This window comes from Halichoeres trimaculatus, unplaced genomic scaffold (assembly GCF_033239565.1).
Source record: "Halichoeres trimaculatus isolate MK-OKI-2021-1 unplaced genomic scaffold, fHalTri1.1 fHalTri1_scaffold_11, whole genome shotgun sequence".
NCBI classification, from domain to species: Eukaryota; Metazoa; Chordata; class Actinopteri; order Labriformes; family Labridae; genus Halichoeres; species Halichoeres trimaculatus.
In genome coordinates, this window is record NW_027437189.1 from 32,747,247 (window position 1) to 32,762,488 (window position 15,242).

A 15,242-nucleotide genomic window follows, 5' to 3' on the forward strand; every position below is an offset into this window, starting at 1 on the left:
CTGATTTTGATGTTTTCATCCAGAAATGATAAAAACCTGTTTGATTTTGATGGACCCGCTGTGGAGAGAATGAACGCCAAAATTCAAAGGAAACTGGGATGCACTCACCAAAACATGACTCCCTGGTGGCAGCAGTGATTGAAGCTCTGCGGGGTGTCTTTGATTGAACATTTGTGCAGTCTTTTTTTTACAGTCAGTTCATTTTTTGATGGATTCTCTGTCCTGGTTGTTTATAATGTGCCATAATGTGCCAAGTTTTGTTAGTTTTTGCTTCTGGGCCAAGAGGCATTTGTTTAATTTATCAAACCTACAGTGCAAGCATGAGTCAGTTGGTGAATGATGTATAATGATATAAAACAGAGTGAAGGTTTAAGCATGAGCAGATGGAAGGAGCCAAAAATCCACACTCCACCTGATTACGCTGCACGAAGGGACCACGGTGTGTGCAACCGCAGAGTGAGAAAAACATTCAATATGAAGACCCAACACTGAGGCGGAGTCTGTGTGTGTGTGTGTGTGTGTGTGTGTGTGTGTGTGTGTGTGTGTGTGTGTGTGTGTGTGTGTGTGTGTGTGTGTGTGTGTGACAGCAGGTGTTGTTCTCCTGTGGTGGACTCAGCGCTCGTCTCTCCTGCTGAGGCCGGTTATTAATGGCTACAGATTCATTACAGCCAGCTAGTCAGCCATGCTGCCAGCACGCTCGACACTATTAGTCACACAGTCACACTGATTGATGCACACACACACACACTTACAGACACACACACACACAGCTTACACCAACCTGTGCAGCTTTGACAAAAACTCTATTCAGTTAAGAGTTTCAGTGTTTTTACTTTGGCTTGACGAGTATTTGACATCTTTTTTTACCGTCTCTCTCCTGTTATTGTTTCTCATTCCAGAGGACGTCTTCATCCTCCAAGGCAAAGATAAAAAGAACCCTCTCATCTACGGCCTGTTTACCACATCAAGGTATGGACCTCTGTAAAACAGAGAACATCATGAAGTGACGATAAACGCTTCTCTTTATATTCTCTACATCGTTTTTTCACTGTACATCCTGACAGCATGAGTGTTATTTTGAGAAATGGGAAAATTCTTTAGATTCCTCTTGAAGTAGGATTTTCTTTGCTTCACAGATTCCTTGTATTTAGAATCAGCCCAGTTTGGAAATAGTTGGACTGACCTGGTTTTCTGCTGTACATTAGACATCTCTCTCATCAGTGTCCAGCAAAGGATTAATAAAGTGTACAACAGAAGGAAAAGTCGGCACAACTTCAAACATTTCCAGTTGAGATGAGAGGGCTTTTGTTGGCACAACTGTGGTTGTGACTTTTCCAAACTATTTGTAGAGACAAGACTTCAGAAGACAAATTAATAACAGGAACTGAGAATGGGAAAAGCTTTCTTTAATTTGTGATTTGCCAATTTACTTAGAATTGAACTCAACCTTAGAATAATTTCACAAGTGTCTGAATCCATGTGGTGAAGTAAGGTACAGAAACAGTTTCAGGTAACAGTTTAATCCGTACTTGAAACCGCAGACAACATGTGAAGTGGATGTATGATTTGAAAAAATTATGGTTCATACATGGACAATTTTTCACTGATGAATGAACATACTCCAGCTCAGTCAGGTTACAGCTAACTAGCACTATCTATGCAACGTTGCATTAAAGGAACTGTGAGGAGTTTCTCAGTGATCTTTAAAGAGTCTCCCTTCGAGATACATGCCTGTTCCTAATCCACACTTAAAATGAGATTATCAGCACCAATGTAGGTTGTTGCTAAATGTGACTTCTTAGCTTCCTGATTGGGCCTGACAGAGTCAGATTGATTTACAGCACATCTAAGTCTCTATGACAACAGCATGCCAACTGAGGAAGTTCAGTGGTGAGAGGAGAGGTCTGTGTTTTTCTCTGCTGAAAACGATTTCTGTGATTAATGTTGGTGGACACTGGAGCCAAACTGTCAGACAGAAAAAGGACAGAAGAGCAAAAGAAAGATAACTAGGAGAGTTATACTACCCGAGCTAAAGGCTAAAAGAGCTACATTGTTTATGCTAATGTTTATTCCAGCCCACAGGCAGCAGTTATTCTGCAGTGGTCTGTTTAAACATGAGAGTCTATCAATAAAATGAAGAGTGAGGTTACGTTAGCTCTGCTTGGTAGATGACTGGTAGGACATAACCAGGATTCACTAATGTTACACATTACTGACATGTCTTAGGGCACCGGGCTGCCAGCTGAGCTAAATATGAACGGTTAAGGGCTGATCGTTACTTAAATAGGACCGGGGTATAGTTGGGACGTGATTAAGATTTTATTTTTTCCTTACCCCCCCCCCCAAAGAAAACGTTATGGCCCCCCCTGAGGGATTGGAGAAACATGTATGACCCCCCCTCCCAACCATAAACAACATTTTTGTATATAATCACACCAGCAGTAAAGAGGGCAATAAATAGCACTGTATTTGACTTGGCCATTGTTTCTATAAAACCTTACTCTGCCAGGTGGGGTCAGTATTGAGTTCACAAAGTTACTGTGAAACTAAATCTGGAAACGTCTTCCATTTGATTCTGACACTGCAAAATATAGACAGACTGGGAGCTATATTTTTCCTATTTAAAATAAACAGCTGTGAGTATAAAAGCTGTCACTATCAACTGTCAGGTGTGAGTTTTTTTCTCTCCTAGCTTCCCAGCTGTAGAACAGTGTTGTGTTTTAAACCAAATGGACCCGTAGCAGCCGCTAAAATCCCTTCTGTGTCCTCTTGTAGTATTCCAAAGCGGTCCTTTAAAGAGCCATTCAGCATTTAACATACCGGTAATAGCTGCAATGTCATATGAGCAACAAAATACAGTTCTGCTCCTCCAAACTTGTTTCTACCGGCTCGCGTCGTCTTGTCATACTTTGGTACGACCCACACTGTACTTTACTTTACTTTACGACCAATCAAATCACCCCGGATTAAACTATTGCATTAAACCAGGGGTTCTGGGTGAGAGAGCGTGTTGTGTGAGTTCTTTTTCTTTGTCGACTCTATAATACAATTAAATTTGTCCAGCGTGTCATCCGCTTTTAAGGTCTGTAAAGACACTCTCAAATTAGCATGAAGGAAACTCTCCTTTCGATAGACCGATCTCCTCACAGTAGCCATTTTAATTGTTTGTGTTTGTTTCTTCTTCTGCTACTCTATTGGGTTTTCCGGTCAGTGACGTGTGCATTGAATGTGACGTGTGCACAAGTGGGAAATACAGTCTATGGGGAAATATCATTGTGAACCATGCAGGGTAACTTTATGTTGGGGAGTATAAACCAAAACCTCTGAGTAAAATACGAATGGAAAAAAAAAACAAAAAAGCATACAAAACTTAACAATTTTAAAGTTGCATGACCCCACTTGAAGCCAAAATAAAAACCTTATGCCCCCCCCTCCCGTTTTGGACCAGCCCCATTTGCATATAAATATCAATCAGCCCCTTACAAAACTACTTACAAACTGACAGTGTTTACTTCTTGTCGCATTACAAACAACAGCGCTACGTAACTGCTCATAAATACCTTACCTTGTCACATTGTATCCGGATGAAAGTTGTCTTGAACAAAAAAAGTAGATTAAAAAATAAAATCTCCTCTTTATTAATTTCCAAAACAAACACACCTTGTTAGGACTAGTTTAATCGCAACAGTTTGCATGCAAATTCCATCCCAAGGTGTCGCTGCAATCCACTTACAACAGATAGTCCTCATAGTCCTTTTAATGCAAAACTGAGCACAAACCGCAAAACATCCTAAACTCTCTACCTGTGCTCTCACAAAATATTGCTGACCAAGATAGATAAACCAAAGATGAGAATTTTTAGGGCTGGTAACTGGAAATTATTTAGAAAAAGAGAAAGAACACATGATCTGTTGATAGTGGAGAAACTGTTGTTGCACCGTAAGATTCAGAAACAGAGAAAATTGCAGGGACTGAGCATCGCTGGTATCTGTAAATGTATGCGCCCAATGCTGCAACACAGAAACATTGTCAGAAAGATTGAGACCACAAGATCACAACCACAAGTGTCCACTACTTCTGGTTATTGCACAAATGGACGTTTAAAAGGGCAGATGTGTAATGAAATGTTTGCACACACACAGTGAAGTGTTGAGTGAGCCGCTGTACGCTCCATTTCTCCTTTCAAACATGTTGTCAGACGACTGGACCAACAAAAACAACTGATTTCAGATAATTGTTAAGTAGATGCCAGGGACTGTTGAATTGTATCCAGGCTTGAAATGCCCATCCCTAATTCCAGCAGACCAAACATCTTTAACAGACAGAGGGGGTAGACTAACTTTTGTGTATCCTGGTCCGTCTAATGGCTCTTTTTCAAGTGTCTTACAATGTTTGTCGTCACTATTTATATAAGAGATTCTTTAGAATTCAAGTCTGTTTTGATTTACAGATGTTTTCCTCTTTCAAAACACCTCATTTTTGACTTCTAGATTGTATTCAAGCTAAATAAGTCTTGTTTATTGTGAAATTTTTGATTGAAATCTCCCTTAGAGACTTAAAGCGACCTCAAGAAAAACACGAGAAAAAAAAACATGACTACACTACAAGAGGACCAGAAAACAACAAAAACAATGACAAAATGTGGGAAATATGGAGAACAGGGAGACATTTTGCTTTCTGTCTGTATCTACTGAGCCGTAATTGTTGAAGCTGAATGTTGGTTTGAGACAGTCATAACAAAGACGAGAAGAGCAACATTTTTTTGCTTCCTCTGAGACAGAGCAGTGACAAACACAAGAGTTAGGCTGCACAATGCACCAGCTTTAAGACAGACAGGCGACAGATGGGCGGTAAAGTTGCTGATCCTCAGAAAGAGTGGAATGAACAGGTAGAAATGCACACTTAAAAAGAAGCATTTGTGAGAAAAATGAAAGGTGGTAAATCTAAAACTCAAATGAGCAAGTGAGAAGCAGAAAGCCTGTTTGTCATTTTCTCCAAATTTACTGACGGCAGCACATGTTCTGAGAATAACTCCGTTTCTGAGGCGGACGCCAGAGCTCTACAGTAGCAGCACGAGTATGACAACATTTGGCATGGCAGAGCAGGGAGTGGGTCTGTTTCTGGGTTTTGGAAAGTGTCTGGAATCTCAGCAGGGAACGGATGGAAATCCAAAGCATCACCCAGGGTGGGGTCACAACCACAAAACTGTGGAGTGAAGAAAGGTCTCTCCATCTGAGTGGAAACTTGTCTCTCTGCTTCACTTTTGAGTGCACACACAGAAGGTTTTGTTCATGTGTTTACTCATTGGCTTTGTCACTCAGCAGCCCTTTCTGTGTGTGTTTCTTTGGGCGTTTCATCGGAAATATGAGAGATATCTGCTCAAATAAGTACAAAATTAAATTAGGGAATTGAAGCTACAGGGGAATTTGTTACGAGTGAGCATTGGCTGCAAGTTGAGATATCAATGTGGATCATAGGCTTAATTTTAGGGACATAACTGATGGAAATCTGAACTTCTGGACAAAAAAAAGGTCTGACCTAGAAAAGGTGCCAAATGTGAAAAATGTGAAAAAAATGTCTGGTATTAGTGCAATGGGGAATAAAAGATGATAAAAGAAAGATGTAAAGAGTGAACCTGTTAAAAATGAGACTAAACACACTGCACGTGTCATCCATCTGAGCAGAAGAAGACCACCATGATACACCAGCCTCTTTATTTGGTCTCTTCCCCCGTCCTGTCAGGCTCAGCTGGAACCTTTAGCTCAGATACACTTCACTGGAACTGTGACCATGATCTCAAGTACAGAGGATGGGATGTGCTGTGGTGGGGGCTGATGTGCTATTAGCAGCAAATCCGCCCAAGCTAGACTTTGGCTTGGAGCGCATACAGTAAATTATTGCATCCAGGCTGAAAAAGCCACAATGACTCATAGCTTTTCATACAGTTCATAAAGTACACCGCTTTCTGATTTTACTCACTGCTTAAAGACCATCACAACTCATCCTGTAAAATCACCAAAGACATGCTTAACTTGTGTTTTATTCATGGAGGCTGAAGGATGATGGATGAGGATTTGATGTATCTGACTTTGTGATTGATATCTTTCGTCCACAGTGATATACTGAACGGTTCAGCAGTGTGTGTTTACCGAATGGAGGACGTGGTTCGAGCTTTCAAAGGAAACTTCCTGCACAAAGAGGGACCTCAGTATAAGTGGGCGGAGTTTACAGGCAAGGTGCCCTATCCACGACCAGGAACTGTAAGTTAACATTCAAAACCTAGACCTAGGCTGTTTTCCAAACTGCCCACTACATCCTACATGAAAATGTAGGATGTAGTAGGCACTACATACTACCTACTGCTTTTGCTTGTAATATGTAGTATGACTTTTATGCTGGGTCTGTTTTGTAGTATACTACTCTGGTTTCCAGTCTCGGAAGGTGGAGCTACAGATTATGTTTTTTTTGCATTTATTATAAATATACAAAAAAAGCAATTGGCAGATCTTGGCATTTGCTCATTTTGTTAACCATATCAGGTTTTATATCTGGTTCAAAAGTGAATTAGTGGGCTAACGAATTTGTAGAAGTAAACACTTCTTTTACGACTGGAAGTGACAAGATTTTCTGGTGTTTCTTCGCATCACTTCACTTCTATCTCATGGACGGTGTTGTAATTATAATGCTGATTAATTCCAGTAGATGGTGGTAATTCACCAAAACCTGCCACCTGCATGGATAGACAGTGTTAGCGTGGCAGCTTTTTTTTTTGCACTTTTAACTGTTTTGCACTGACTGAAGGGCTTTTGCAATTTCATTGCACTTGTTGCAATGACAAATACAGTTCTATTATATTCTCTTCTATTCTATTCTATTCTGAGAAATTTTCCTGTGCGAGTAGGACATCTGGGGATTTTTGGCATACTGCAGATTTTGCAAGTTTTCGCATTACTTCATAATAAATTTCAGCCTAAGTAGTATGCACTGCTAGTGTAGTAGGCGGTTTGGAAAACAGCCTCAAAGTTTCCCCAGAAAAAGAATAGTGCTGTGACTTCACAGTAGGGGAAAGTGGGGTAAATTGAGCCATTATACTCACTGGACAATTTATTAGGTAACCTTGCTAGTACCAGGTTGGACCCCCTTTTGCCTTCAGAACTGCTTTTATCCTTTCTGGTATAGATTTAACCATCTGACAGGGTTTACTCCACCACACACCAGTTCAACCACTGGCTCACCCCCCCCCCCCCCCCCCCCCCCCCCCCCACCCGGGGCCAACATTTTGGAAAAAAAACACCCTAAATTAGCAACTCAGGCTAATCTTTAGGTAAATGGGTTATTGTGGTTTACTATGCTGACAAATCATCAACATGTAAAAAAAAACAAGCAAAAGCTTTCAAAATTCATGGTTGCATGACAAACAATGTCTACCTTTGCCTGACGGGGGCTGGGTCATATTGCCCCACTCTCCCCTACATGGAACACAATGCAAGTTACTGCTGGTATTAAACAGTCTTTCTCTTGCCTTATCTTCTCTGTCGCCTTCAGTGTCCCAGCAGTACGTACGGAAGTTACAGCTCCACCAGAGAGTATCCTGATGACGTCATCTTCTTCAGCCGGACTCACCCTCTGCTACAGGTTCAGCTGATATATCACTCTATGAAATTGCACCAATCTAATTAAATTAGATTGTGGCCTCTTTTATAGTAGGGGTCAAAAAAGCTTTCTATTTTCATCTGGATTCTTCAGTGAGATTAAGAAATGAAATTAGCCAGCAATCGTTATCCAAGGAACACCAGTCTAGCAAGGAGGATATGTTTAAAGGAATGATTCGATAAGATAATCTTTAAATAATGAAACAACCTTTTATATCATTTTAGGAAAATGTGCTGCCACTTGGAGAGCGCCCCCTGCTGGTGAGAGTGGGTGTTCACTACAAGTTCAGCAAGCTCCTGGTTGACAGAGTGGAGGCTGTTGATGGCACTTACGATGTCCTTTTCATCGGCACAGGTAACGTAGAGATTTTCTGCCCATTTCAGAGAATAGAGGACTTTGCGCTCTGAAATTGAACCAGACCTTTGTTTTTTTGCATTTCTTCAGACTCAGGCCTGGTGCTTAAAGCCATCCATCTGCCCAGAGAACACGGCCAGAGTCAGGAGGTCACTTTGGAGCAGCTACAGGTCTTTCAGGTACAAGAAGGAAGAGATTAAATACTTGAATTTCTCTGTGTTCACGACCAGCTTCAGAAATTTGTTTCTGCAGTTCTATAATTCCATTTGGGGGATGCTTAGAGTGGAGGGAAAACCTTAGTTAGTGCAAAGAAGTTCTTCAAGTTATTCGGCTCCAGATGCTGCCATCTAGTGCCAAATGAAGTGCATTTTTCCCATCTAACATAATGTAGCCACAGCTAACTAACTATAATCAAAAAGCAATGTCAACTATATCCATCAACTTCTAACATGATTCATTCCACCCCTGAGGACAAAGAGGAGAAGTGTCAGATTAAGGGCCTAAGTATTCCCTGAACAGATGAGTCTTCAGACATCTCTTAAAGTAGAAAGGAACTCTGTGGATCGTACAGAGTTAGGTAATTCATTCCACCATTTGGGAACAACAGAGGAGAAGAGTCTGGCTAGTGATTCAGAGCCGCGCTGGGCTGGGAGCACCAGGCGTCTTTCACAAGCAGAGTGTAGTGGGTGAGAGGGAGTGTAGACCTGGATGAGGGACCCCAGGTAGGCAGGAGCCGTTCTTGTCAATGTTTTGTAAGCCAGAAGAAGAGAGATTAACAGTGGGGTGACATGCAGTTTTAGGCTGGTTAAAGACCAGATGTTCTGCTGCATTCTGGGTAATCTGCAGAGGTTTAAATGTATATGCAGGGCCTGCTAGAAGAGAGCTGCAGGAGTCAGTGCCTGAAATCACAAGGGCCGCTGTGTGGTCTGTTGTGCCACATAGGGTGTGATCCTCCTGATGTTATAGAGAGCATATTCACAAGATCGAGCAATCAAGGCCACACAAACTGTAAAGATCAGCTGGTCATCAATCAGGACACCCAGATTTCTGGCAGAGTTTGTGGCACAAATTGATTGGAGTCGAGCAGGACACTGATCTGCAGCTGAACAGAGGGAAAAGCTGGAAGGACAATGAGCTCAGTTTGGACAGATTTATCTGAAAGTTGATTCCATTTGTACATCAACAGAAAACAGACTATTCAAGTAACATCACTCTCCAGGGATAAAGCAGTGGAATTGTCAATCAGTGCTGGAGACTGTGTTAACATGCAAGAAAAATAAAAGCATCTATGATGGAAACCAGTCACCAAACCAGTATACTAAGCTGTCAGAAACAATATAAACCATGCAGACTTAACCTATTAGGAAAAAATCCTTTTAAAAAATCCTTTGTGAGCTCTTTTGAATGTTGTGCATGAATATAAGTGGTAAATCCAGCACAATCAAATCCCTCATTATTCAACAGTTTTAGTCTTCCTAGACATGAAACAACAGGTTTCATGTGTGGTGTAACATTACACATGAGGTTAATCTGATATTTTCACAGATATGTTTTCATTTTGAGATTCTAAACACACCGTGCAGAAATGCTACAGCTGTGTGTAGATATGAGGACAGACAACCACAGTTCAGCCAAATATTAATGTTGAGAGAAAGGCTCCAGCTCTTTGTGTTTGCTCCGTCTGATGTGGTCAAGCCTTCTTACATTGAAAGTGGTCAGGCTGTGAGATTGTTTTTGCAGCTCTTTGGTAAAGTGAGGGCTTTGTGAAACCTCTTTTTGATATGGAACATGTCTGATCAGCAGACTATGAGATCAGGTCTCTGATGTTTTAAACTGTTTAACATTATTGTGGTTTGCAGTCACATGCAGGGATTTCCAACCAGTACCTGATGTTATACATCCAAATGAAAACCACGTGTAAACCTTGTATAACTGTCTGTCTATGTATATATGCATGTACACTCACCCGTCACATTAGAACCACCCCTGCCTACACAGCTCTTCCCTCAGAGGTTCTGCTCCATATTGACATGCCCTAACCCTAACTCTAACCCAGATTCTGGCACAAGATCGGACTATTAGGATGCATGTAAACAGCTTAGTCAGACCAAGACCAGACTGAGCATAGCTTGATTGACACATGCAGATAATGGATTTGGCAGGTCTCGATATCCCCCGGCATTTAGTGTGATCAAATTTCTTTCAAAAGAGGACCATGATGAACAGGTTTGCTGTTCCTACACAGCAAACTAAAAACATAAAATGCAATTTTCACGCATCATATGTTAGAAACTTAAAGAGCTACACCTGCTTTATCTCGGCCATCATAGAACATTGTCTCCTCTTTGGGTGAACCAAAACTAGTGGTATATGCACGCAGCTTTACTTATCAAAAAAGGACACAGTACCGCCTATCCAGTTTATTCTCTTTTCTGCATGTGTACGCAGACAAGACTAGATCCCCTGCTGTGACTTTACAATTGAGCTCTGACCTTAGTCAGACTGCTGCGTGCATGTAAACGTACTGACTGTTGCTGCAGATTTCTTAGATGAACATCCATAACGGCGTTTTACTGGGTTTGTCATGTTCAAGAAACCAGTTTGACATGAATTGAGCTTTATGACATGGAGCGTTATCCTGCTGGAAGTAGCCATCAGAAGATGGGTACACTGTGCTCATGAAGGGATGGACATGGTCAGCAACCATACTCAGGTAGGCTGTGGACTTTAAACCATGCTCACAAGATACCAGCCCTGTTTCCACCAAGCTGTCCAGTTTGAATCAGTACGGTTTGGTACAGGTCTGATCAGTCACCTGTTTGCGTTTCCACAGCCAACCATGCCCCTTCTTTGAAGGTGCTGTGTAAGGGTGCAGTCACACGGGCCATTCAAACCGTGCAGTATACTCAAGCACAATTAACTTCCACAGCGCCATTCCCATAGACTGTATAAAACATGGACGTAGTCTCCCGACGTCACCTGTCTGTTTGTGAAATGGAAAATGAAGCACATCGACTATAGCGGCCATATTGGTAGTGGCAAGGGCTTCGCGTTCAGCCATAGGGCGCCTGTCGGTCACGTGACCCTGAGCTGTGCCTCTGATTAGGCAAGCTCATGATCTTAATATCCTTTGAATGGCTGAGTAAGAAAAAAATAAATCACCCTCCGTACAGTGTGAGCTGATAGTAAAATTAGCTACTCAGACAGGAGACGTTTTTTGAACCAGGCTGTAAATAGGTTAATTTCTGCTGTGAAAACAGCTTTTTTTGGCTTGGTGTGTTTGTGACTTCCGGTACTTCTTAGACCAGAGGTTGCCGCTTGGCCGTTCCCCAGCTGGAGAGTACGGCCAGTGGTCACACTACTCCAATACGAACCAGACTTAGCAGGTATTACACACACAAATGGCCTGCCTACCACATCGTGAAGCATCTGTTTACATGAAGTGCAATCTCATCAGAGTCAGCACAATGAGACACAGAGAGCACTGCTACAACGTTAGAGACTTTTTGGCACATGTTGAGTCATTCTGGTCTGACACAGCCCTGTAACACCCCTGCTTTGTTTAAAACGGTTTTCGAGAGAAGCGGTCATGGCGATCATAAGTCATGGATCATACTCGCTTGTGCTTGTGCTCGTGCATGAAGTGAACAGTGCCGAAGCCCACCTCTCCAAAGGGTGTCAAAGCAGAGAAGTAAATTGTGCTTAAGCACAGCATGCTTGCGGTTACACTGGCCAAATGATCCAGACTTCAGGGCTGAAGCACGGTACAGTTTGCCAGTTAGCTGCATCAGATATGTAATAGCATGACGCCATAGCGGCATGATGCCATAGCGACATGACGCCATGGCCGCATGACACAGTGTACCCTGCTAATAATTCCAACAAAGTGGAAAAACGCAATACATTTAACAATTAACACAGATGAAAGATATCCAGCGATTTGTCTTCTTTGTGATTGGCATGTGGCTCTTTGTTACAAAGAACAATCAAGCTTTGTTTCAGGGAAGACTGTGTGCCACCAGGAGAAATAACCACTGTCACACGGTATGTGACAATTCTTTCCACCAATCAACGGACTGCAGTGTTTCTAGCTCCACCTTCTGGGGTTGGATCGGTGTAGTCTAGCACCCCAACAGAAGGGTACCAGAAAGTGGGACGGCTTGTTTAAGTTATTTGGGAATCTGTCCTGGGATTAGTCAGTGGAAAAATGTGTGGCGCACTGAGACGAACCGAGCTGAACCGCTTGGTGGAAACAGGGCTTAAGGGGCCTAAAGTGAGCCAAAACAACTTCCCCCACTCCACGACACCAGCAGAAGCAGGTGAAGGCGTTGATCCAAGGCAGGATGGAGCCATGCTTCATGTTGTTTACTCCAAATCCTCAGCTGGCTATCCAAATGTGGCAGCAAATCAAGACTCATCAGACCAGGAACCATTTATCTTGTGTTTCATTGTCCAGTTTTGGTGTTGCTGTGTGAATTGTAGCCTCAGTTTCCTGTTCTTCACTGACAAAAGTGGCACCAGGTGTGGTTTTCTGCTGCTGTAGCCCATCTGCCTCAAGGTTGGATGTGTTCAGAGAGGATTTTCTGCATACTTTGGTTGCAAGGAGTGGTCGTTTCAGCAGGTCGTCTTCACCATGTCCACATGCCTAAATGCACTGAGTTTCTGCCATGTGATTGGCTGATTGGATGTTTGGGTTAACAGCAGTTGAACAGGTGTGCCTAATAATGTGACCAGTGAGTGTGTATGTCTCCACCCATCCATACTCCTGCCAACCATCCATCTGTCTGAGTGTGAGACTTTCCTCTGCAGTTTGAGTTTCTGATTCCTCTCTCTTCCCCACAGCACAAATCACCGGTGACAGCCATGGCACTCTCAAAGAAAAAGGTAACAGATGAGCGACAGACACAGAAACTCACTTTCTCAACTTTGAAACTCCTCCACACACACGCACACACACACAGACACACACACACACACACACACACACACACCCATGCATAACATTGCTCTTATCACTCATCTCTCTACCTTGCGTCTCCAAGGACAGCTTCATCAGCAGTTGCTATGGTTACCCCACCTCACTCAGAGCAATTATTATGAGATGCCAAACACACACACAGACTCGCACACACACACACCACAGTCAAACATAGAGCTGCACTCTGCATTATTAAAATAGTCTGGGTTTCATGAAAAAAATCAAAAGCTTGCCCACAAAACGAGACACACAACTACAAAAGCATCAATATTATATAGAGCAAACATCTCTCTCTCACACACACACACATAGATGCACTGCAGCCACACACTGATTTGCACCAGCATAAGTTAGCTGTTGACTCAGGGTAAAGATGAATCTAGTTTATCTGTTGATTTTCAGCCCGCCTTTCTTCTGAACGCTGTCTTCCTCCTCTGGCTGTCCCTCCTCTTTTTTTCTTTTCATCCTCTTCCTGTCTTTCATCCACCCCTCTACTCTCCGTATCCCCCAGCAGTGGTTGTTTGTGGGCTCCAGTGAGGGTGTGTCCCAGCTGGCTCTGTACCAGTGTGAGCTGTACGGCCAAGCATGTGCTGAGTGCTGCCTGGCCAGAGACCCCTACTGCACCTGGGACGGACACGCCTGCAGCCCGTTCATGCCCACAGTGCGCAGGTAAAGAGCCGCAAGTTACATCTGCAAACAGAGCTAATCCGATTTCACTGGATATTCTTTTACAAATCTGATATTCTTTCACTGAAACGAGTAGCAATAAAGAACAACACATGGAGTCAATCTTCTCAAAATCAGATTTAAACCAGATTTGTTTGAAGTATGGCTCACATTACGTGTAATCTCAGATCTTCATGACTGAATTTCAAGAATTTTTTCCACTTGACCAACACTTTGTTCCATTACTCAGGCTGACAAATGAAGACATTTTGATGTAATGTGTGAGGGACGCCCTGGCCCCTCCCCTTGTATCACTATTAAAACTAAAATCTGCACTTTGTAAACAGAAAATGAGCAGGAATGAGAGCTGGGTGTTTTCATGATTCCCTATTCAAGGCAGTTAAATATGTTACTTTGTTGTCAAACGTGTTCTCAAAACTGTTTATGACCCAACAATGAACAATGCAGATCTCTTGAGTAATAAGTGAGCTGTTTTTCTTTGTTACAAGTCATTTCATGTCTTTCTTACTGCAGGAGAAACGCTCGTCACTTGGGGGAGGATGAAGATCCGTTAACTCAGTGTGTCAGACAGGGAGGTGAGGAGTCACAACACTGTTTAGTGTTGCTTTGTTTACTTATTCTAACTGGAACAATCTGTGGAAGTAAAATTAAAGGGAATTAATTACACATTTAAACCTTAAAAACATATTGAAGGTGAGATTTTTCTTTTTTTTAATTAACACTTCTGACTCCACTTTGATCCAATGGGCATTAAATGTGGTAGTGGTAAGAGCAACATATCTTCCAGTGGATTATTTAAAGGGGCTGTGAGGAGTTTCTAGGTGATCTTGGAAAAAAATCTCCCCTCTAGATATATGCCTGATTGTAATCCACACTTTAAAATGAGATTATTAGCACCATTATTGCTGGTTACAGTTTATTTCAAATTACTACTTCTTAGCTTCCAGATCAGGTTGAGCAGGACCAAACTGATTTACAGCACGTCTAGGTCTCTATGACAACAGCTGACCAAGTTTGACAGTGAGAAGAGAGATCTGTGTTTTTCTCAGCTGAAAATGATTTCTGTGATTCATTTTGTAGTGATAGTGGACACAAGAGCCTAACTGTCAGACAGAAAAAAGGACAGAAGAGTAGAAGAAAGATAAACAGGAGAGTGATAGAGCACGAGCTAAAGGCTAACACAGGAGCTAAACTGTTTGTAACTGATAATGTTCATTCGAACCCACAGTCAGTAGTTATTCTGCAGTGGTCTGTTCAAACTTGAGAGTCTATCATTAAAATGAAGAGTGAGGTTACGTTAGCTCTGCTAGGTTGATGATTACAGACACGTCTCAAAGCACCAGGCTGTCAGCTGTGCTAAATATAGACAGCTATCAAACTACTTACATATGGCTAAAATGTTTACTTGTTGTCACGTTAGCCTACAGATACGTCGGACCATGCTGGTGATAGCGCTATACGTCACGTCATGTCACGTTTCAAACTGTAGCGCTATGTAACTGTACTGATAAATACCTTACCTCTGGAATCTGTGTATGGTTCGTTCTATTGTTATTCTGTTTCACAATGA

The 15,242-nt window shown here is 42.2% G+C and overlaps 1 protein-coding gene across 2 annotated transcripts in view; it reads left to right on the forward strand.

Moving 5' to 3' along the window:
- The window catches only part of sema3h (sema domain, immunoglobulin domain (Ig), short basic domain, secreted, (semaphorin) 3H), a 111,036-nt gene that overhangs the window by 86,496 nt on the left and 9,298 nt on the right, over positions 1-15,242 (forward strand). The window contains exons 9-16 of one of the 2 annotated variants that reach the window (XM_074681173.1): positions 900-969; positions 6,116-6,260; positions 7,546-7,635; positions 7,878-8,007; positions 8,098-8,186; positions 12,850-12,891; positions 13,497-13,654; positions 14,186-14,247. In XM_074681173.1, coding sequence (XP_074537274.1) covers positions 900-969; positions 6,116-6,260; positions 7,546-7,635; positions 7,878-8,007; positions 8,098-8,186; positions 12,850-12,891; positions 13,497-13,654; positions 14,186-14,247 — 786 coding nt within the window. The remainder of the gene's footprint in view (positions 1-899; positions 970-6,115; positions 6,261-7,545; positions 7,636-7,877; positions 8,008-8,097; positions 8,187-12,849; positions 12,892-13,496; positions 13,655-14,185; positions 14,248-15,242) is intronic. The other variant, XM_074681174.1, reaches the window with a different exon arrangement.